At 40.5% G+C, this 24,589-nt stretch overlaps 2 protein-coding genes across 3 annotated transcripts; both read right to left on the bottom strand.

Moving 5' to 3' along the window:
• Nucleotides 1–517: 517 nt before the first annotated feature.
• On the bottom strand, nucleotides 518–11,949 carry LOC139668078 (BTB/POZ domain-containing protein 9-like). Its single transcript, XM_071547555.1, has 15 exons — nucleotides 11,800–11,949; nucleotides 10,095–10,313; nucleotides 9,055–9,161; nucleotides 8,865–8,950; nucleotides 8,174–8,344; nucleotides 7,782–7,886; nucleotides 7,124–7,292; nucleotides 6,446–6,606; nucleotides 6,010–6,074; nucleotides 5,186–5,305; nucleotides 3,841–3,950; nucleotides 3,573–3,762; nucleotides 2,671–2,778; nucleotides 2,412–2,490; nucleotides 518–1,851 (listed from the first exon to the last, which is right to left on the bottom strand). The coding sequence occupies exons 2-15, from the start codon at nucleotides 10,277–10,279 to the stop codon at nucleotides 1,663–1,665; spliced, it is 1,845 nt and encodes a 614-aa protein (XP_071403656.1). The 5' UTR covers nucleotides 10,280–10,313; nucleotides 11,800–11,949; the 3' UTR covers nucleotides 518–1,662.
• Nucleotides 11,950–13,255: 1,306 nt separating this feature from the next.
• glo1 (glyoxalase 1) lies at nucleotides 13,256–18,940 on the bottom strand. 2 transcript variants are annotated; one of them, XM_071547554.1, is made up of 7 exons: nucleotides 18,808–18,842; nucleotides 17,469–17,579; nucleotides 16,492–16,574; nucleotides 15,431–15,571; nucleotides 15,132–15,199; nucleotides 14,377–14,466; nucleotides 13,256–13,870 (listed from the first exon to the last, which is right to left on the bottom strand). In XM_071547554.1, exons 2-7 carry the CDS (start codon nucleotides 17,478–17,480, stop codon nucleotides 13,779–13,781), a joined length of 486 nt encoding a protein of 161 aa, XP_071403655.1. In that variant the 5' UTR covers nucleotides 17,481–17,579; nucleotides 18,808–18,842; the 3' UTR covers nucleotides 13,256–13,778. The 2 variants fall into 2 exon arrangements, with proteins under 2 accessions (XP_071403655.1, XP_071403654.1); XM_071547553.1 differs by lacking the exon at nucleotides 17,469–17,579 and having other exon boundaries at nucleotides 13,257–13,870; nucleotides 18,808–18,940.
• Between the last annotated feature and the right edge of the window lie 5,649 nt (nucleotides 18,941–24,589).

The following is a 24,589-nucleotide window of genomic DNA, read 5'->3' as shown; positions in this document are numbered from 1 at the left end:
AATACACTTTGTATTCCTTATTTCATGTTTTTCCTTTATTTCAAGGTTTTTTTTACGTTTTATGTTACCTACTTTAGTACAGTACTTGAGTAAAAGCACGTAATAACTTTCCACAGTTGGAAAACAATTTGTAGAAGTACAGAGGCCTAACTGTTCATTTAATAGGTTGTGTACTGGTTCTGTAACTAAAATAGTTTGTCTTTGTAACAGTAAACCTAATTACAGTAAAATTGATTAAAGTCAACTACCACTGTTGCCAGTACTAGAATTATCAATACTCATTATCACTATCGTCTTCACCAATATCATGATCACCATTCTACTTGATTTGGCATTTAACCTGTTCATTCAGCATTCTTCTTTAGAATTTTAGATTATTATTATTATTATTTTGGCATTTTCATGGTTGGTGTTTTGTGTGACCTGTTTAAAATACAGTTTTTGATTTGTGCTGCAAGTTTTTTTTATAAATAAATATGACTATTATGAAAATAAATAACACCAGAGTTTGGTTTATTACAAATATATACATATATATATAGTATTATATTTATTGTTAGCAGCATATTGTACAGTCATGGAGTACCCTGGAGACAGAGGGGGAGTCTAGAGAGCGATGCCGTCTGGGGGAGTGTGCTCTTTGTCAATGGTTCTTTCCTTCTAAGCCTTAGAGAAACATCAGCATGTCTTACAGCCATAGTTAATGGTTTCAGGGAGCCTCTCTGAGTACATAATAGTTTTTTCAGTCCACCCAAAATGTCCCTAGTCTCTGTGTTTTGATCATTGATAGTGGCTCGCACCCTGAAGTACCATAAGGCGACTTGTGGGCCCAGTAGGAATTGAACCCCTAACCCTAGCAGTGTTAGTGCCTTGCTCTACCCACAGAGCTACACAAGACCACCAGTCAAGGTGGCTGGTGGATTCCAAACTTCATTTACCACTTCCATCATTTTACCAAACAAAAAGCTTCATAGAAGAGAGAAGAACTGGATGTTTTCTTGCCAAAGTGGCTGGCTGACGCATTTCCTACCCTGAATACTTAGTCACTGTTGCTAATAACTATTTATCTGAAAAATATTATGAACAGTACAGTCTAAACCATTCCTGTTTCACAGGATAGTCTACTATGAGGAAGGACTTAAATGATTTTCCTGGTAAAGGATTATCAGCCTTATTTACTTGCATCTTACTGGCATCACTAGAAAATTGCGTAACAAATGCTCATTATATATTCTTTGTATCTAATCAGTCAAAACAATGAATTGAAAAGACTCCCAGATTACAGTCATTTAGAAATCCTGAATGCTAACCGAAAATCCAGGACTGTCCCTTTAAAGTGACACCACAAGCCACTATGGGAGTTAATAATGGAGGCCCATAGTCAGCACCACCTTGATGCTTTTGCAATTTTACAACATTCTCTCGAAATCAGACATTTCCAAATGAGGAAAATTTGACCCAGGAACCATGAGTTCACCCTCTGTCCTGGAACATACTATTCTATAAGTAACAGTGTGCAGTTCTTGATACTAAGAGCTGGAGGTGAGTCCAGGATGCCTGATGATGGAGGCTGGCTGTTCCTCAAATCCTATGGAGGCGCTGGGAGGGTCTGCAGAGTGGAGATGTTCCACCAAAATCAAACGTGGCTTTAAGCAAACCCCTTCAGAGATGCTGGGAGTGTGATGGAGAGGGGGAGGAGGAGGAAGGCCTGGCAGAAAGCTGTCTTGGTGAACCATGAAGCTGGACATTTTGGGAGTTGGAGTCTGTGTTGGGCTGGTCAGACCCTGGACTGCCCTCCTTCACCTCCACGTCCAGCTGGGCAGGACACTCAAAATGGACGCAATGGAAGACCTGCCGACAGAAATGACATGGTTGGGCATTTAAAAAAGGGAATTACACCAAATTTGACTTTTAGGATATTCTGAAAAAAAACATGTGAATGAGAAATAAGAAGACTGAAGTAGAAGTTTATATAGACCATCATGTTCCCACACCTATATTTGAAAGGAGTCTAGGGGCTCTATTTTCGTGAATCAGTGGCGCACAGCACACAGCGTGTGGCAACTGATGTTTGGTAATTTTGGGTTATATTAGGTGGAATACATTATCAGTAAGTGTGGTAAGGGCTGGCATCAGTCATGACCAATCAAATCAGCCTAGATGTTCATTTTAATTGTTCATTGTTCATTTACAAACTTGCATTTAACTGACACTTGCTCTTGATCACATTATGTTATAATAATAATAACAATATTATTAATAATAATAATAATAATAACTAAATAAATACTCTCTTTGCATTTTCATTGATCTTGAGAACTCATAATTCAAAAACTGGGGAATTAAGAAAATGTTTTTGCAGAGTAACAATGTTAAGGTTAATTTTGGTGAAAATCCCCTTTAGTTCTCACCTCATTGGCTGTGTTATGAGTTCCCACAATGCGGATGAAGGAGGCAGGCAGTGGGTCAAACAGTAAGGTCTGCCAGGACCTACAACACACACACACACACGATTGAGAGACAAAATCTGTGAAATCCAGCATTATGTGTATGATGCAATGCATTTTCAAAATTGGTTTGGGTTTTTAAAGTCTTCTGGTGGGGCCCAGGGTCTTGCCAGCCACTATGGCTGGTGGAATAAGAAGTTAGTTTCCTGGTTGTGACTCTTACCGACACGCCGCTTTGGTTCTGTCTATGATCCTGGTCCACTGTTGCTGGTTGGTGGAAACCTCCACATAGTAGCTGTAGCTGCGGTTGTCACAGTCCCATAACAACAGCCTGTACACACACACGGACACACATATAAACCTGGGTCAAAGTCATTGTAGACAATTCTGAATGTCGACAATGTAAATGTAAATGATTCAAGCGTATTGCACATTAAAAAAAATCTAGATTTATTTCCAAAATCTACATTAAAGACGATTAGTCCATCATCTTTGGAACATCCTGCATAAGGAAATACGATTAACAACTCTTGTCTTTTTTCAAGATACAACTGAAAACCTATTTGTATAAACTTGCATTTAACTTGTTAACTTGTTCTTGGTATATTGTTATGTTATTGTACTTTCATTTGTATGTTGGGAGTTTTTCTGAGTCAGCCTTAACAAGCTCTGGGTGTTACAGCAGTCAGTAGCACAAATCTTGTTGATATGTTTGTTTTGTTCCTTGTATTATACAACACTTTGGAACTTTATTAAACGTTATACACATATATTATTCTTATTATTCTTATTATTAGCATGGCATGTTTTGGCCCCTAGCTTCATTGCTGACCTTTTAAGTCCAGAGCCCTTCTGTCTAGGTTGTGTCCCTGTGATTAATTCTTAGTTTTTACTTATTACTGACTAATTTATTCTTGAATAATTTTATGTAATCTCTTGTTTTTATGCAATGTCTTTTTTGCTCTGTAAAGAACTGTAAACTTTGATATGTTTTCTCAAAATCTTTTGACAAGCTGTTATGCAAATACAGTTTCTTGTTATTATTATCATTATTATTATTATTATTATTATTATCATTATTATTATTATTATTATAGAAGAGGTTGCATGTTGTGAAGGTCCTACCTGAGTGAGGCCAGCATGTATGGCTGGGCCAGCTGGATGATGATGGCCCCGGAGCCCAGCTGGTGGCAGGTGTAGCCTGAGTCCCAGTCGTAGTTGGACGTGTCTCCGTTCAGCAAAGCGTTACGGCTTCGACTCACACCCTCGATCACGCTGGCCCCGCAGGGGATGGTCGCCACGTTACAACTGGGCACTGTGGGGACAAGCACGGTACTAACACTGCCAGGGTTAGGGGTTCCATTCCCAGTGTATCACAACATCAGTTCCTTACCCAGAAATCTTTTCTCCAGGGTGTAGGGCCGCTGTGTGTACATGCACTCCAGGGCGACCAGGTGGAACACCTTGTTGACTGTGTTGTGTGTTCCCACCACTCTCACATACCTGAAAGTCATTCACAAAATAGACTGCGGTCAAATTATCTGTGTGCTCACATTAGTCAGGTTAATTTATAGAGCAATTGTCACAAAGTATTTTACAGAAAACACATGACACAAATACACATAAAAAAAAGAATAAGAAGAAATACATCATAAACTCCAATAAACAGGGCCAGAGGTTGTGTGTATCTGTGTGTTTGAGCGTATGCGAGTTTAGGTAGGTTGTAGGCTGTAATGAAATTAAGTCAGAATCTAATTAATCAGAGTCACAAGCACATCAAGTCAGATGACATAAATTCAATGAGTATTCCCCAACATAAACAATGAAAATGCTAGACATGAATGCTAGACATGAATTAAAGAGGATATGATTTCTGATCACAAAAAAGGCTACCACTCTTAAAATACAAAGAGAGAGAAATGTCAGTGTCGTCTCTGCATGGAACATCAGCTACATGTCCATGTACAGAGAATCCTGTTTTGAACCCATCATAACTGGGTTGGAATAACCAGGTTAAGCTCATGCTCCAATTATGAGAAACTTGGCTAACTCCCATATTAAATGGGTTACTGTAATATGGAAACATCTCCTTTCATTTTATTTTTTTGCCATGTGCGCGAGTATAATTGCCTGTTACAACATCAGGTTATTGGCCAGGCGTGCCAGAAGATCACAGAGATTACTACTGCGGTCATCATTTCGTTGCCCTGTATTAGAAGTAAGCTACTATTGCTCAGTCAATGAGGGAGGAGGCATGTTAAGTTAATTGGTTTGTTTGTGGAAACTCAGTGGATACTCATGGAGGCGCAATCACAGGGTATCAAAGGTGCATCTAAACAGCTAAAGCCACATAAGGCCTTACCTGGGGTGTGGCCAATTTCCCAACATCTTCCAAACAAGCACACAGGCTTTCCTGGAGCCAACAACACCAGTAATTATGTATTTTCTAACCTTCATTTATCCAAGGAACATTGAGTGAGCTCCTTGCTCTTTTTCATCAGCACCCTGTTCCACATTCATACAGTACGACACATTCACACCTTGGAGCTGCCCAGTGCAATCAAAGTCTCCACTTATTGGCCACTGACCAGCAATTAGGCAGTAGGTGTCTTGCTCAAGGGCAGTTTAACAGTATTTGTTGAGGGAGGGGAGAGGGAGGGAGAGAGACAGAGAGAGAGAGAGAGAGAGAGAGAGAGAGAGAGAGTGCACAGGTTTCTAATGCTCTCCTGTCTTTTTACCTGGAGACTCGAGGCTGGAAGAAGAGGCTCTGCCAGGAGCGACAGAGGAACTTAGAGTGGTCGATGACATGAACCCAGTCCAGTCCATCCATAGACACTTCCACATAGTAAGAATACGACCTGTACAAGGACAGCAGGAGGGAAACCGTGCTCACAATTAATTGAAATTAGCATGGGACACTGTAGTAGTACTGCAGAAACACTGCTAGCAGTAGATGTTAACTGAAAACCACACCAGGCTCACATGGTATTCAAAATTAATTTGCTTGATTTCACCTCCATGGAGTACCAGGTGGGTGGGGTCTACCACATCAGGAAAAGTTCATTTTGGTGTCAGGTAATTTGTTAATCACAAAAAAGTATCCTTTTAAATAGTTGCAGGCATTGTATTGTATTTTGTGGCAATCCCTGCCTATCTGGCAGCTAAATAGGATAAAACAAACTTTAAAAAAAAATTCAAAAAAATTCAGTCTACAGTTCACAGAAATTAGATCAACATTAATATGCAGAGTACAATGTGTTTATGTGTCTGTTATCTATGTGTGTGCACAAGTTAAGTGTCCTGTGTGAGTCTGTGAGTGTGTAATATGTAGGACAGGAAAATCATTTTCTTATCCATCGGCTACAGTGGCTGCTGGGTGCCAAAATCCAATTTACCAGCCAACTAGATGTTAAGAATAGAATATAACTCCAAATGAAGGTTGGTTACCTGCTGTGTAGTCTAACTTATCAGGCACAGACAACATCGGCCAGTTTTTGGCAGCTGGCTAGCAGCCATTTCATTGTTATATCGAAGTTAGGCATTACTGGTTTGGCCTACTCACCGGCTGTCTTTGTCCCACAGCAGAAGTCTGATGTGGTTGATGATGGATGGTTGACCCAGTTTGACCTGGAGAAAAGTTCAAGGTCATTCACTTCACATTCACTTTCACTCTGGGAATTGAAAGTAATTTTGTGTGCTAATCTTATAGCAAAGAATTTTACACTTACAATTTCAGCACTATGACATCTTAAGTATAAATGAATGAAAGCATGAAAAGGTATACAATATTGAGAGGTTTTGCAAACTAGCAGCAGAAGTAGAATTTATTGATGAAGAAAAAATGGCTGAAAAACATGAAATATGTGCAGTATATGTATAAGTTGTAAAAACATCAATATAGATATACAGTAGATATAACAGACATAATCTTTTTATGTCAAGCATTTTTCTTCAAAAAGTTCCTGAGCCTCCTGGATTGGGAGTGAAAGGAGGCTGACCTGGATGCCAGAGCAGCCGTGGCCCTCCTCCTCTATGGGGTGTCTGGAGAAGCCATGGTCCAGGTCGTAGTTCTGCGTGTCTCCGTCCAGAAGAGCCGACTTCAGCTCCCCCTTCACTACCTGGGCGCCGTGCCTCATGGTGGCGATGTTCTCCTCTGGGACTGCAGGGGAAGGGAAGGGACAGGACAACAAGATTAAACAGAATCTTCTCTGAGTACATTAAATGTTAAGAAATTTGTCTTGGTGACATTCAGGAAGAGATATACTGACATCTAACAGAGTCGCACCATAGATACAGACACACACATACATACAGACCAGCGGTGTTATGAAGACCACATTCTTGTCATCCTTATGCTTTAAAAAAATAGTAGGAATACTATAACTGAACTATTCTACCATTTCCCATCTAAGCTGGTTTAGTGTGAGAGGATGACCACTAATTGTGAGGAAATGTATTTGGGGGATTTAGTTTTTGGATAATTCAGTTTCAACCTGATATGTAGAGGGGGTGATCACAAAACTACTGACTTTTTTGGAATCTGTATCTGTGATTACTAAAATTTAAATAGTAATTTTTTATATGACTCATTACTAGGGAAAGTAATATTATTATTATAACACGTTGCGGAGCACTGAGTAATGTGTTAACACTGTCAGACAGGTTGGTCTACTGACTGAGCATGCCGCGGTGGTTGAGGTCCATGTCACGGCTCTCGGATCGGGTCTGGATGGCGTCCAGAAGGTGATCGGGGCTCAGCAGGCCGGAGGGACGAACCACGTTCAGCATCTCCGCCAGGCTCATCAGCGGCAGACGCACCGCTGACATCACTTCCTGTGCAGCGGCCTGGATCAGTTGTAGTGAGAAATTAAAATAAGATGGTGACAAGAAGGGTTTCATTTCAAAACGCTATATCCACCTTGGAAAAATGTGGCACCTGCAATTCAGTCAATCAATATTTCATTAACACAGATGATTCCATCCTTAAAAACAGAACTATTTTGCAAAGGTCTTAACTTTAACAGTAACCCATGGTGTCCTTTACTTTCAGCTACCCTTGTTAGAGTAGGTGTCACATTTTTCAAACAGTTCTCATTTTCAGAAAGAAACTCTTCAATTACAGCATACAGAACAAAGGAATGTGCATGGGAGTTTAGGGCTACACAGTTGGCGTAAAAAAAATAATAAATCATTGAGGCTTATTAAAGATTAAGAGTTGCAATCGCAATATAATATAATCACAAAATAATCCAGATTGTCGTTTAAACCATAGTCATGCAGGTTGAGGGAGAGAAATGTAATAAAAGCAAAGAGAAGAGAGAAGTGTGGGATTACCTGGTTGTTGTCAGCGTTGTGTTGGCACCAGCGGCAGAGAGCCTGGAAAATCTCCTTCTCACTGGCCGCAAAGGAATCCCTCCGAACCATGGCCAGCAGAGCGGTCTGCATGGAGGGAAGTTTAAAATTTCAAGAATATTTGCTCCACATGGACGATGGGTTTAGCAGCGGGAATTTACATTAGATAAAAACATAAGACTAACAGTCAGTCAGTCGCCAATGCAAAGTGTTGATGCCAAATTTTAGGCAAGCGGCATAAGACAAATTATCACCTTCATCAGAGCAGAGAAAAAAAACAAAGAGAAGGAGAAGGAGAGGGGAGAAGGAGAAGTGGAGAGATGGAGGAAAGCCCCGCCTCTCTGTGTCCACAAGCCTCTTCCTCTTCCTGTTACCTTGGAGAGAGAGAGGAAGCCGTCGGCTGCCAGCACCTCTGGAGCCTGCCGGTCCATGAAGGCACAGCAGGCCTGGGCCAGGCTGCTCAGGCAGTACAGACTGGCCACGTCATACACAACACACACATTCTGGACGCTCAGCGCCGTCCGCAGGAACTCACAGGTGGAACCCTGGAACAGGAAGTTGAGGAAGCATAAATTTTCATTTCCTTATCACGTTTTTGTATGTATTTTTTATATCGGAGCCTCTAGCAGAGGTAGAAACCACCTATCTGAACACATATACTGGCATTTGGAGGACACTTATAATCCAAAGCACCTTATAAATGAATACATATATTTTAAGTATGGCTGGCCCCAGAAGGAGTGGATCTAAATGAGGTAGCACTGTTGAACAAAAAATTGTCTATACTGTGTATTTTTCCCCTTAAATCCCAGAATCCTGTGAGCAATATGGTGTTGTATGGTGCTGAGTCAGCCTTTACGAGCTCTGGGTGTTACTGGAGTCAGCAGTGCCAGTCTTAACTTTGTTAGAGCTGACTGCTTGTTAATATGTTTGTTTTGTTCCTTTTACTTTACACCACTTTTTAACTTAAAGAAAGCACTGTACAAATATGATTATTGTTTCTATTACTAGGATTATCATTACTATTATTCCTATTATTATTATTATTACTGTTATCAACATAACCTCTAGAGGCTGGAGGCCGTAGCGGTGTGCCAGACCCAGGAAGTCCAGCACCACGTCTTCTCTGGCCATGCTGAGGCTGGCCCGCCCTGCAGAGAGGAAGCGGCAGGGAATGAAAATCCACTCTTCTCACCTGAGGTTTGATCTAGTGTGGGAAATCATGTGTATTGAAAGGAGTTGGGGTGAAGTGTACCTGTGTACAGGTACTGTAGCAGCATGGAGAAGGCCTCGGCCTGCGTGTCCTCCAGGGAGATCTCTGCCTGAGGCTGGGACTCCTTCATCCCGTTATACAGCATAGCTCTGGAAGGGAAATCAATTGACAGCAATCAATACATGAAATCATTTTTTTTTGTCCACTGGCCACAGTGGTTGCTACATCTCAAATTCCAGTCACTTTCACTATTTTACCAGCCGACCTGATGTTTAGGACTATATAATGATACAAGCCCAACTTTTTTTCTTTTTAGATGAAACTTCAGTGATCCCTGTGATGAAATTAAAGTAGATTACAGTGTATTTAAATGTAAGTATGTGTAAACACATTTGCTGTATATGTGTAATGGAAAAACACAGCAAAAGCATAAACTTCCACCACAATATGTATGAAGATAAGTATGTGTAAACACACACACACGTAAGGCCACACACAGTCTGAGCAATTCTTATGTTTATTTATTCTGACAGCATTATGTTGAAAAAACAGCAAACATTTCTGTGTGTTTCATCAGGGGCAAATGTTTGCAACAGGTTTTATATAGGTTCTTCACACCAACAGGTGTCATGGATGATAGTGTGATTAGGCATCCTATCAACAGCATTCAATTTCCTTTTCTTTTAACATGATAAACATTTCAATCCATAGGTGTTTGTTAGAGGGTTATTCCTTGTACTCCACTTGGATGCCTAGGCCTAATCACACCATCAGCTCCCTTCAAGGTGGCTGAGACTGGGGCCATTTGAACAGGAAGCATTGGACAAGTCAAAGTCAAACCAGTTTTGGAAGATGAAATTTGAGAGTGGACCCCAACAACTCAGACAAATCTTTTTATCCTCCCTTCCCTTTTCCTCCTCTACAGACAGATCTATCTATTTGTGCTTGCTGGTGAGCAGGGCAACATTAAACTGTCAAATTTCAGCATGTGATTTGCTGTGGCGTACTCCACCATTCAAAGAGAGAGAAAGAAGAGCATGGCTAACTCTGTGTACAGATGGAAAACTATATTTACAGGCTACCTGAAGTACTGGCACCGTGATGCCAGGATGACCCGGTGAGCAGGGAACCGCTTCCCCTCCACCAGGAAGGTAACATCGCTGTATTCCTCTGCAGACACCAGTGTTCCCAGCTGCTCCGACAGCAGATGGAGGTGGTCGATCTCCGACACGGAGGTCAGGGACCGCAGGGGGTGACTGTTACTCATGGATCCAAGGAGGAGGTTGTGTTACTTATCACATCTGAAAGGATGGAGAGGATTTAGCCTCAGTGGGCTCAAGATGTCAATACAATTCCTTAAGCAATTTTTCAACATTTTTGACAATGCCGGCAATAATAAATTATCAAATAATAAAACCATTGTCGATTTGTCATCAGAAATACTCAAGCCTACGTCCTCTCTCTCTTTTTGTTTGCATATGGCAAATGGCTGATGCACGCAACGTTTCTGAAGGTGAGCATGCAAGTAAGCAGTCAAAAAACAACCAAATAAAAACACCAATTCACAACAAAGTCTGGGAACACTTCAGGAAAATTCTGATAATGTTGTTGCTTCCACACTGTGCAAGATAGAGTTGATTTTTCACAGCAGTTCATGATTGCTTGTGCACTCAAATAGAAAACATACCAGTGCAGAGTATGGCAGAGCATCATCATACTTACATCAAGTCTAATTGTTACCATAGCATTAGCATTCTTGCTCATAGCAGTGGATAACTTTAGATGCAATTTTTTTATATTATGATCCTCTGTGTTTCTCCAGACCTTTGTATAGTTTTAGGTTGACAGACACCCCACGTGCCATGAACAAATTGTTTTGACAGTACAGGGGTTTTTCTAGCTAGTATCGCCTAGCTGATGGTCCAGTGTACAGTGAATGGATCCAGCCTGCCCTAGAGGACTGTATGTGCTAGCTGCTTTACAAAAAGGGCACTGTAATACTAAAACACTGTCGCACTTTACAAGATGCACTTCACTAAAATAATTCAGTGAGCTAATTCCAGCTAAGGTAGTGAACAGCTGGTGTACTCAAGAAACATGTATTTTATTTTGTTAATCCAACTTGCCTGTTTTGACACATTTCTTTTAAATATTGCAAGATGCAAGTAAAGTGAAAGTGAATTACAACGCCATCTTCAGGCCGCTGGGCTGACACCGCTTTGACAAGCGAGTCAGACACACACCCACTCATGATATTAGCTAACTTAGCTTACTATTTTAAACTAACTAGACATTATAACGTTAGTAGAGTAGTGCGGGGCTGACGGTTCACTTAATATTTTTCTAATATTTGACAAAATGGGCCCAAATTCAGTTGCTTATTTACTATCGTTAGCCGTGAATACTAGCTGTTAATCGTAAACAAGTCAGCTAACTAGCGTTAGCTAACATAGCTTGTTAGCAACATGTCAAGCCAGTCACAATAAAAATAGGACTTCCGATTTTAACTTTCAAAATAAAACCCTGTACCCCGTTTTTAGGGAATACACAGCACCATAGCAAAATAGGATAATTCAGGAGGAATCAGTAGTAATCCGGAATATTATATTGAGTGCTCTGATACGATTTGTATTCTTCAGCACACTCCATTGTTACTTGTTTTAACACGCGACAAATTTAACGCCACTACTTGCAGACAATATCGCTTATCTTCCGGTCTTATTGTGGAAAGCTTGACACAGCTGTAATTTGCTGGGTCAGCCTCAAAAATCACATTCCACTCCTTACCTGTCTAAACGTTGATTTGTTGGGTAGTTATTGCACGATTTTTCGGCAGAGTACACGACTGAACAAGAGTAGACAGAATGGACAAGTGCATCCAAAATACGTAACGTTAAATTGTTGTATTCTGAACAAGGCAAAAGCTTCTGTGAAGGAGTTAGCATACCGGATGTTGTTGAGTTATGGAATGTAATGTACAAGTTACGTAATTGTATTTTGAGAGTGCCTCTTGTGGCCAAGTTCAACACTGCAACTGGCTTCATGTGTCCGTCTCTTGTCAGCATTAAAAGCTTAAAGCTTATACTATATAGTATAGCATTTATAGTTATAGAACTATATATATGTAAGTATAACCCTAACCCTACCAACCAAACATTACACTAATATACTTTATTCATCCATCCAGGGGGAATTGTCTTTCCTTCCTCTGGTGCAGGATCAGCCAGTTTGCAGCAACCCTGGAGCAGGTAGGGGTTAAGTGTCTTGCTTAAGGACAAGTGTGGCTGAAACTGGGACCCTGCAGTTAGAGAACGGAGCACACTGAACACTAGGCCAGTGGTCAGCTGCTGTAGTGTTTGGTTGGAATGAATCCAAGGTACATGATTGGACACCAATAACAGTGAATAAAGTTCATCTCGTTTTGTGGCTTACAAAACATTTGTCTCAAACTAGACCCTTCTAAACTATAAAAAAAAAAAGCTCTGACACTCAAATACTGTCTTTGTGTGGGAGAGACAACATATAGTCAAAATCTGCATTGTGAAATTTGACAGTTTGTTTCCCTGGACACCAGCAAACCCTGCTGTAGAATGACTTTTAATACTGCTTTGTATTGCTCGCTTCTACTTCACGGTGTCGTTTGTTGGAAATAGACAAAGGAATAACTGGATAACTTATTTTACAAATTTGACTTGTATTTAAGTAACTCATGCTTGGTGGACTGGATGTATAAAGGAAGAGTGGACCCCCACCACCCTGAACTGACAGACTGGCTGAACACTGCCAATCTGTACACTGATATAAACTCTTCGGCTGGCTGTCATTTATGAATCTTCAGTTATTTATCAACCTACTTGTACTTTCCACATCTGATTATAACAAAGCTGCTACAATTCTTCAGCCTTGACTTTATATTTTTACCGAGTTCCTGTTTAGTCTACATTCAATACAGTAAATCTTGTCTTACAGTGTGTTAGTTTAGTCTGCTGTCATGCAGTATGTCTTGTCTGCACTTACATGCGACGTCCTGTTTTTTGTTTTTTTGTCCTGGTTTTGTCTTACACCTAGTGTGTCAATCCTGTGTCACGCAACTGTCTTGTAATGTGTCAGCACCAATTGTCCAAGTCAAATTCCTTGTGCACCCATTGTATTTGGCAAAATAAAGTGATTCTGATTGTAATGATTCTTGAAAAGGCCTTTAGTAGTGTTCAGTGAGATTAGGTGCGTTTGCTGATGAGCAAAACAAAATGAAACTGACAGATTTCGTAATGGAGTTTGATGAATTCTCTCCCATATGAGAGAAAGAACGGTACATTATGGGGCTAAAATACCATTACTATCACATGTAGGCCACACGTTACATGTGAACATTAAAAATGACAAAATCCAGTTGTTTTGAATGGTGGCTTTCACATTTACTGCACAGTCAACACCACATTATTTCAGCATCGCTTCTTGAAGATACAAACTGACAAACAAACTCAACAGCTCCACACAGTAGTTGCTATTCTTGGCAATGACTCACTTATTTAAGCTATCTGCTAATCAATTGTCCAATATTAGTCCATCCCATGCCAGGACACAGTGATTGCCATTGCAGAAGAGATCCTGGTCCGTCAATCTTCCCTCAGTGCTCCGCACCCCTCGGCTTTCCGGCTTGTGTTGCTAAATTCTTTACTAATCCCCAGTGTCCTGCTCTCCCAGTGAAGCCACAGCAGACTTTGCCTATCTGTACTGCAGCAGGTAGCAAGTTGTCATCATTGTTTTTAGGAGGTAATGGAGACCATGTTGTTGGGACTCAGGATCTCAATCCAGTAACCATCAGGGTCCTGAATGAAGGCCAAACCTTTCATTTTACCTGTGAAAGAAAGAAAGAAAGAAAGAAAGAAAGAAAGAAAGAAAGAAAGAAAGAAAGAAATTACATAATGCAACTAACAATTTAAAGAGTAGAAAATCTTACTTAAACATTGTACAATGTATGAATAGAGTGACTCCACCTAATTCTGGTTATATGACCTATGTGCTAATATACAGTGCTTTGTAAGGAATATTATGATGGATGGATCAATAAGAGAAATGCAGGTACATGGACAGAAGACAAGGTGTCCATAGTGATGGCTGGGCCGTGAGTAACAGACAGAAACAGAAACAACAAACCAAGTAACACCTCACACCTCCACTGAAAAATTCATTTCAATAATACCCTTGTAAGTGCATGTATCCAAACAGTTGAAAAGATACACATAAATATGAATAAAGACGGAAAAAAAAGATTCAACTGCTAAAGGGCAAATGGAAACAAAGACCCTCCTAACCCTCCATCCCAACTAGGAGCCTGACATCCATAAACACTTGACATCTCACCATCATCCGGCTTCTTGACAAATGTGACTCCTTGCTCTTCAAACAGTTTGCAGGCTGCATAGACGTCAGGAACTGCAATTCCAATGTGTCCTGCCAAATATTAGGAAGAGAAAAAGAGCGACCCCTCTTGATAAACAACAGGTTCAACCATTCCTTATACATTCATATGATACAATTTTTCATTTTCAATACTTGCTTTAAACATGATTCCCAAATGTGAATGAATAAGAAGCCAAGCAGCGAATTGGCATAGCTCAGCTAAACCTAAGTTTGGCTGTCCATCTTTTTCTCCTGACTCCAAAATGTTCATACAGAAGGAAGCCCTTGTTCATTTGTTTTATATATTTTTACTACAGCTTTTTACTCTAGTTTGTCTTGGTTGGAAGGTGAAACAAGAATAACACATAAAAAGAAAAGAAAAAAGAAAAAACACCAAGCATGTTGTTTGCCATCTCCCACATACGAACACAATGTGAATGCAGCATAACTGATGGACTGTCCAGCCCATGCCCATCCACTCTCCTGGTCATTCAATCTACTGCTCTTTCCACCGTTTTATTGAACGTGCAACAAATGTTCCTGTACTTTATCTCTTTGCAATTATATATTGTCTTGTATGCCTTACTGCAAGACAACTTCCCCATTACGGACAAGAGAGTCTTGAACTTGTAGCCTTCTGGTTTTTCATGACATCCAAAGTTTTCTTTTACATTTTATTTATCTTTCCCATCTGCTTTGAAAACAGGGAATCTCACCGAAGCCACGAGGATCCGAGTTTCCGTTGTGATAAGACTGGCTCTCGTCAGACTCGGAACCCCAGTTACTGGAGGAGAGAGAGAGAGGGAGGAAGAAGAGGAGAGAGAGCAGGAGAGGAAAAGAGGGATCACAGTCATTACAATCTAGACAGTCAAACTGAGATATTAAGAGAGATCTCATATTAACCCAGGCTACTTTTTTTTGGTAAGGCTGCACAATTAAATGTGTTTTATTGTATATTCCAGTTTTAGCTCCCCAGGTAATAATTGTAGAATTCAATAAGACTACAGATCCTTACTGTGTCAGCTCGATGGTGGCTCTTTTAGAAAAGGTCCAGGCCGTCTTCTCCTTCACATCTGCGGGAATCTCCTTCTTGTCCTCGTAGCCCAAGAAGAACAGAGAGAAACGCATGGTGGGGAAGTCGAACTTTTGCAGGAGCCTGGAGGATGGAGCGCAACAGAGAGAAACATACAGCAGAAAGTCGACTATATATAGATGTGTTCAGCCTTCTATCAGTGCATTCAGGCAACAGTAGTGGCATGCAGTAGGTTGCAGTTGTTGGTGAGAGTCCAACAGTGTCCAGCATTGAGTTGTACTGAGTGAGATGGAAATGCATGAAAAAAGTTCTACACGCTATAAAGCATGGAAATAGACCCAACAATCAAAACCTCAAAGATTAAGCCTATCCTACTGATCAGCAACTAACGCTCCACTCTGGACATTTAAAACAAGCCAGTCCACATACTTCCATAACTGCCGCAACAGCAAGAATAAGGACTAGAAATGCTTGTTTTAGTTTAAACTAATTAAGTGGCTTGCATGTCATCTTGGTCCTTGAATCAAAAGCTTAGACAAAGTTTAGAGGGAGGAATAAAGAAATGTATGAATGAAAGTATGAATTTGGCTACAGCATTAAGAGGCGTTAAGCCCCGTTCTGTCTGTCTGTCTGTCAGCAGGATAACTCCAAAAGTTATGAATGGATTTGCATGAAAGGTTGTGGAAGGTTGTGGCACTGGCATATATTGACAATTTCATAATGTTGGTGGAGGTATGCGCTCTACTGAGTGCTATCTAGTTTTATTGTGTTTTATTGATAACTCTGTCTGCAAACTAAATTTCCCTTACAGGACAATAAAGTTTGCAGCAAGAAGTGAGAATCTAGCCTAATTGTGAAGGTGACAAATTATGGTTATTTTTTTATCATTTGATTAATTTCCCCATGTGAACCGTTTTTCTATAACCCTTTCATGTTAATCCCTTTGTCCAGTACAATTTGTTAACCTTCTCCCTCTTTTTCTGTGTTTCATCAATGACGTAAAAGATCAAATCCACTGAACTAAAGCCAACAGTAACACTCACGTCATGCCAAGGATTCTGGTGTAGAAGTCCAAGGATTTGACTGGATCCTTGACTCGCAGCATGGTCTGCTGCATCATGAAGTCCTGAAGCATCACAGGCAGGATGCAGAAACAGAAGACAGAGAGCTTTAGATATCACAGACAAACATCCAAACTGCCACAGATGCTACAGAGAAGACCTGAAAACCAAGGTGGGAAAGAAGGCCCAGCCACCACACAAACAAGTTAATCTACTCTGACATCCTGCTGCAATGCTCAAGGAGCTCCTGGTCAGACTGTGTTTTCCCCCCCATTCATCCTTCATTTAATCAGATAGTCTCACTGAGATGGAAATCCATTTTTCAAGAGGGACCTGACAGAAGAAGGCATTCATAAAGGAAATTCACAGAGGATATACACAATACTATTCAGTCAAACAGTCACATCCTAGAAAATATGAGATATTGCTTTAAAATCATTGAGTGGGGACAAGAAGTACTAATTAAATAGTGTTTTGCAGTTTGTTTATTTTGCCATAAGTACCAGAAACTGATCTTGCCAAGATGAGAATTTAACCCCAAAGTATTTAAAAACTGACCATAATGACTGGATTTAACAGACACTCGAGATGTGAGGTGCAGGGGAAGCTTCAGAAGTACTAGATAAATATAATGCAGTGCATAATATTTATGTATAAGAGAGATATCAAGAGAGAGATCACAACCGCCTTCTCAACACATCTTTATCCATGTTGGTAGATGCCTGGATTCCAGCAGTGGAGAATTTGTCTCCTAGCAGTTTCATGTGAAAGGGATTTCAGCCAAACCCTGCCTCTGTCCAGCCAAGGGTTTATAACTCACAATAACCACCACAGCTCAGTGTGTGACCTACATCTCCCAGGCAAAATTCACATACTGAAGACAGCAGGCCTGTTTGGACCACCAGGTTATAGCCTACACCGAAGTGTACCTAACATGGAACACCAATGGGTTTCTTCACCTTTTCCATCATCCAGGTCTCAGTTGTCTAAAGGGTTAAAGCCTTCTTGAAGCTTCGGCTCTTCTTCATCTCCATCTCTCCTTCATGACTGAAGTGGATTCAACAGGAAGCCTAAATCAATAAAGGTTCAGAGCTTTCACCTGATCAGTCTGCTTCAATGAAAGAATAGCTGGAACTAACTTTTTTTTGTCTACCGGCCACAGTGGCTGGTAAATCCCACCTCTCACCAGCCACTTTAACTGTTGTACCAGACTAGATGTTTAGAACAGAATAGGAATCCAAATGATGGCTGGTTACCTGTAGTAGACAAACATTCACCAGCACATGACAGGTGGCTGGTCGCCATTTCCCACCCTGATCCTGATATTTTGTATTCTCAAGTGTATACGAAACTCTGTTTGTGTATGTGTGTGTCACAGTGGAGTGTTATCTCTGTGCTGTTGGAGACTTCTCCTTTCCTGTGCCCTTCCTTCCTCCCTCCCTTCACCAGGCTGCCAACCTTCTCTCAAAGTGCATCTAAATGTCATCTACAATATTTACAAACCAGGCAGTTGCAGCCTATTACATACATTAGTCAAGTCTTCAGGTTCAGGATAGTTTCTGCTTATCAAACAAGGCCTAAATCATTACCAAAACAACTAATCGGGAAGCAATATTTGCAATAAAATGCCAATAAAGGCGTAAGTGAACATTAATATGCTGTAATTAATTTACCTGCCCTGTACAACTCAGCCTGCAGTAAACTCTTATGGCTTAAAGATCCATTATCGGACAGTTTTGCTGGCTCTTGCGAGATTTCAGCCTCTCCGTCTACTTTCCAATCAGTCCATCAATTCGGTAAGTTACATTTTAACTAAATCAAGTGCCGTTTGGTGCAATGGATGTGTGCTCGAAATCATTTGTAGAAGGTTGTAGGTAAGCATATTGCCTATAAGCAAGGCTACACTACAATGCCACATTTTTCCCAATAGAGTTTGGCGTGACTTTCTCTCCGTACGGGTGAACGGCACGTATCGGAGTAGCGTTAAGTCCAGCGGTAACGTTAGCGTAGGCGCATGAGCCTGTTCGACTTCGGTAACGTACTCCGAAATGTGTTACAAAACTCTGCGTACGCATTGACAACCCCGTTATTATACCCCGGAATGACTGTTTGTCGGGGGACATCTTCCAAATTCTGCGGGGAAAGGGGAAACAAGAAGGTCGGACAGGGACAGTCCGATAATGGACGCATTGCGGTTAGCTAGTTAACTTATCGGCCAGTCGTTGGCCTGTTATGTCGGGGTTGACACTGTCTGGCAGAAGTTTAGTTCAGTTTAAAGAGGAACAACAGGCAGCTCACCTTAGTTATTGCGTGTCCATCTTTACAAGCCGCTGCTGCTGCCTCGTCCGACAAGCCTTTGTCGCTCATTTTTACCAATAGACGTTACTAAGCAGAACCGCAGCTCAGCGGGGCGGACTGACAGTGGGTGGGTGGGATCAAGCTCAACAGAATTATAACCAAACACGACTTCCGGCCACAGATTTCAAAATAAAAGACACATTGACGAACATACGTTTGAATACTTTTAATGACGTGATTATCCTCGTCCTTTGTAGGGAAAACGAATAACCATATAGGCCTCTATATAGTATTGCCAAATTTAAATGAGATTTCATTAAAGTTCCATGATCCCTGAGGGGAAATTGGGTTAACCCAACTGCAGAGAACAGAGAATAAGATATAGTTAATAGGACAAATAGACAGTAATGATAAACTAATTACAACAGCCAAAATTACACAGAACCTATACCAAACAACTGTCTACTCTGTCTACCTTGAAAAAGGCCATTTTAACCCACAGCAGTGGTAAAATTATTCCTAACAGGATCTCCAGCACCTGGTGTCCAGTCAGCCAGAACAAAACACCACTGAAATGCAATGTCTACTGTGAAAAATACATTTTAGGGGCAAATTCTATTTAATTTTACTACAGACTTAAATATATTCTTTATATTTATGTTGACACTTTGTGGGGGGGGGGGGGGGTTCAAAGTGGTGCATTAGGGTACATTCCAGCATTGGAAAAAATTAATACACCCTCTTTAAAATCCATGTTTTTACCCAATCCCTGTGCACAGCTGCTTGAGTGTGTTCCAGGTTGTTTGATCAAGTCTGGATTTTTATTTAACACTAAAGCAAGTCTATCAAATGATAAACTAATCTGCTTCAGTGACCAATCCGTCTTGAAGTCCGCTTGAGAGACGTCAAGCACAAGCACTGGATGTTAAGTCAGTCTGGAACCTGTTGTATGCTTGAGCTAAATAGTTTAATTGTTACTGTGATCTTGCTCATTTATGAGTTATGGCATAGCAGCTGTTTTACCAATCCAATTATTCAGGATACAAGTAGCCTGACTGCATACAAAATACATAATTATTAATTTTTTTCACTTCATTTTATTACAAAAAAACAAAAAAAAAAAAAAAAAACACTTGCCCTGAGATCAAATGTTTTATGCAGACTAAAGTAGTTTGAGGCCCAGTTATGGTGCAATTATGCTAAATTTAGATCCATCACCCCATCAGGGCAGATTGGCAAAACCCAAAACATTTCAAAAGCACACTGAGCATGGTTCTATTGATGGATTTTCTGATTTCAGGTGCCACCTCAGTGGTTTTGCTCTGTGACCAGGCCTGATACTATTTTTGCTTCCAAATAACACTTCATCACGTTAGTCAATAAGGATTTTATTTTGGAAATTTTTGACAGGAAGGGTTAGTTTTTATCTGGCTCATGTTCAGTATTATGTAACACCGAGGAAGCTCGCTGGCAGCCTGTAGCATATATTTATATAATCCCATTACCCTGCATGCTGCAGTGAAATAAATAGCTATATATAAATCAAACAAATATGTAAACATGTGAATAATGTCTGCCACTATCAGGGGTCCAAGCAAGCACTGATGGAACCCTATCTGGAGCTCAGAAACTTGAAGACCCACAGCACCAAATCTGGCAGATAGGTTTGAAAAGTCAGCAGCTACTCAGGAAAAAGAAATACAGAGATCAGCCAGATGGTGGCGCTATAACAAGCAACATAACGTTTTGGCCAATAACTTCTGAACTATTTGACTTAAAAAATGTAAATTATTTTTTCATTAGATTCCTTGGACCAAGCCAGTGCACATGGTGCAATTCCGTTATATTGGATTTTCTGCCATTTTTCTTTTTCAAAAACCTTTTCTGCTACTTTCTGCTGCTAATTTTTACACCACACTATTAGCCCAAGCTACACAAAGATTCATGTTTTTTCCCTGATCGGTTAATGGCCACAGTTAACTAACAAATTTGACAACATACATGGCTAAGCAGAAAAATAGTTGTAACTCATGGGCTGTGTTCACGGTTTAAGAAACTTGGAACATGTCTTCCACAGAAGAAATGAACCTTTTTTGCACAATTATCCAAAAAATGGCCAACAGCGGGCGTCACAAATGTTTTGATAATTCTTTGAGACAAATCTTCAGTACACTACCTGGGCTAACTCCAATTCTGAAGTTGCCCCCCCTCCTTTTATTAGTCAGTAATTTCTTTAGAAACATATTACTGAAATTCTCATATCTTAATTAGCAAAAACGTTAAAAATAATATCTGACCGGATGTTAGCAAATCCACTCTCTGGGAATCCCTTAAAGCTTTTCTAAGGGGAGAGATTATTTCATACACCTCTTGGGAGGGCAAGACTAGGAAGCGGCGTCTTAAAGATCTCTCCGACCGAGTTCAGCAGCTGGACTTTAAGTATTCAACTGCTCCCACTCCTGAACTTTTAAAGGAGAGGTCAACTCTGCAGACAGAGTTTGACCTGATGACCACCCGCCATACAGAACAGCTACTCCTTCAATCTCGCTCTGGCCTGTATGAACATTCAGATAAGGCGGGCAAGATTCTCGCCCAACAGATTAGACAGTCCACGGCCTCTACTCTGATCTCAAGCATCCGTAAACACGATGGTCAGATTTCTAATGATGAGCAGGAGATTAATAATGAGTTTAAAAGATTTTATTCCTCTCTCTATACATCTGAGGTGGTCCATGACCTTGCTAAACTCGATTCGTTTTTTCAGAGCATGAATCTACCTCAAGTTAGTGAATCATTCATGGAACAATTGGAAAAACCTCTATCTATGGAGGAAACCAGAGCAGCCCTTTACAATATGCAAAATGCAAAAGCTCCAGGACCTGATGGATTTACTGTTGAATTTTTTAAGAGATTTTGGGACAAGTTGCTGCCTGTCTTGCTCTCTGTTTTTGAGGAATCCTTTGTCGAGGGCCACCTTCCACCAACTTTCTGTGAGGCTTCTATTTCTATTTTACTGAAAAAGGATAAGGATCCCCTTAGTTGTGGGTCATTTCGTCCTATATCGCTCCTTAATGTGGATTGTAAATTGTTGGCTAAGGTCTTGGCTCATCGCCTAGAGTCCACCCTACCTTTTATTATTTCTCCAGACCAAACTGGTTTTATAAAAAAACGCCTCTCTTTTTTTAATATTCGCAGGCTTTTAAATATCATGTATTCCTCAGATCCCAATCAACCACTGCCCGAGGTAATTATCTCTCTGGATGCTGAAAAGGCGTTTGATAGAGTTGAATGGGGCTACCTCTTTCAGAGTCTAGAGAGATTTGGATTTGGTCCAAAGTTCATATCATGGGTGAGGTTGTTATACAGGTCACCAATGTCTTCAGTGCGCACTAATGATATTAATTCTCAGTATTTCCCGCTACAACGCGGCACGAGGCAGGGATGCCCAATTTCCCCTCTTCTATTTGCGTTAGCCATCGAGCCTCTCGCGATAGCATTACGTTCCTCACCTGAGATTCGCGGTATATCAAGAGGGGGAAGGGAACATAAGCTATCGTTATATGCTGACGATTTATTGTTATATATAACTGATCCCCAGAGTACTTTACCCCGCATAATGACTGTACTAAGTCACTTTAGCGAACTTTCTGGGTATAAGATTAATGTTTCAAAAAGTGAGCTCTTTCCTGTAAACTCTGCTGCACAATCATTTTCCTTTAATTCCTATCCTTTTAAGGTGACCACTGACAGCTTTACTTACCTGGGTGTAGTTGTGGCTCGAAAGATCTCTGACCTCTTTAAGCTTAATTTTGCTCCTCTTTTGGAGCGCACTAAAGTGGCCTTCGACAAATGGTCTATGCTTCCTCTCTCATTAGCAGGCAGAATTAATCTAATTAAAATGAACACTTTGCCCAAATTCTTATACCTGTTCCAAACTATACCAATCTTTATTAACAAATCTTTTTTTTCGCATCTCAATAAGATTATTTCTGACTTTATTTGGAATAAGAAACCACCTCGTATCCGTAAGGAATTTTTACAAAGACCTAGATCAGTGGGTGGTATGGCTCTACCACATTTCCAATTATACTACTGGGCAAGTAACCTGAGAGCTTTGGCATACTGGCTTCAAACCTACGGCAATGATGAGGCTCCTGCCTGGGTGCAGATGGAGGCTGGTTCTTGCCTGCCAACATCCCTCCCAGCTTTGTTGTATTCAAGAATGCCTATCACTCCGCACCACACTTCCACCACTCCCTTAGTTCATCAGTCACTACGTATATGGGCTCAGGTGCGGAAACACTTCGGCTGGCAGGGTGGCTCATTGTGTGCCCCGATTGTGGCAAATCATCAGTTTCCCCCCTCACTTCATGATGACTCCTTCTTGGTTTGGTGTGAGAAGGGTATTATCTCATTTAAGGATCTGTACATGGCAGATGTTTTTGCGTCATTCGATCAGCTCAGAGCTAAATTTGATATACCAAGAACACACTTTTTTAGATATTTACAGGTTCGGGATTGGGCCCGTAATCACACCGGATCATTTCCGGCAATTCCTGAACAGCAGCCTATAGATATTCTATTCCCAACAGCTCCATCCCTCAAAGGCACGATATCTGTTATGTATATGAAACTTTCATCTATGCAGACGGCATCTCTTGATGCATTGAGGGAGGCGTGGCAGGCTGATCTGAATATACAATTTACAGATGCTGAGTGGTCAGATATATTCTCAAGAATACACTCCTCATCGATATGTGCCAGGCATGGCCTGATTCAATTCAAGGTGGCACACAGACTTCATCTGTCTAAAGTCCGAATCTCAAAGATGTATCCATCGATTGATGATTCTTGTAATAGATGTAAAAACTCACCTGCAACACTAGCTCATACATTCTGGTTTTGCCCGAGGCTCTTGGGTTACTGGTCCTCCATTTTTGATGCCCTATCCAAGATACTTAATAGACCAATAGTTCCAAATCCTCTTACAGCCATTTTTGGTATCCAACGTGAGGATGATGATCTTCCTACGGCACAGTCGAATTGCATCGCTTTTGTCACTCTTTTAGCCAGAAGACTCATTTTACTCAATTGGAAACAGGCTACCCCTCCCTGCTTTAAACACTGGATCAGAGATACACTACAGTTTTTGAAGCTAGAAAAGATAAGATTTGCCCTTCGAGGGCCTAAGGATAATTTTAGCAGCGTATGGCAACCTTTCATTACATATCTACTTGAACAGCTATGAGGTTGTGGGATTGTTTGTTTTCAACATTTGCTGTAGAATTTGTTTATTCTAAACTGCGCACGCTCACACACACACGTCTTGTCTATTATTGTTGAGTTTGTGTTGTTTTTGTCGTTGTTATCTCATTTTATTTTATCTTATTTGTCTGTTTGTTTCCTTGGAAAAAAAAAAAAAATGTTTTTCCTGTACTTTTGTATACATAATGCTTCTTTTTTAATTGTGAAAACTAATAAACAAAGTGGTGAAAAAAAAAAAATAATATCTGAAAACTGAGCATACAGTAAATCAAAATGCCAGGTTATAATGCTCTGATAACTTGACAATGTCAAATGTTCAATGTAGATTTATCAATTTTCATTAAACTAATGAATAATGCTGTCAATACTCTCAAGATGATGTTTGTAAAGCCATGATGAAATTAATTAACAGGGAGCTTTAGAGATCTAAAACCTTTAAATCATTGGCTGCAGCATCACACTACTTCTCTCTTGTTCTTTTTTCGTCAACAAAACTATAAAAGGCGTTTGGTTCAGC

The sequence above is a fragment of the Centroberyx affinis genome, unplaced genomic scaffold, assembly GCF_046629955.1.
Source record: "Centroberyx affinis isolate AG114_WGS23_722 - 3 ecotype Tasmania unplaced genomic scaffold, CSIRO-AGI_Caff_v1 ptg006008l_1, whole genome shotgun sequence".
NCBI classification, from domain to species: domain Eukaryota; kingdom Metazoa; phylum Chordata; class Actinopteri; order Beryciformes; family Berycidae; genus Centroberyx; species Centroberyx affinis.
The sequence above is the reverse complement of the archived record's forward strand: the minus strand, read 5'-3'. Positions and strand labels throughout refer to the sequence as shown.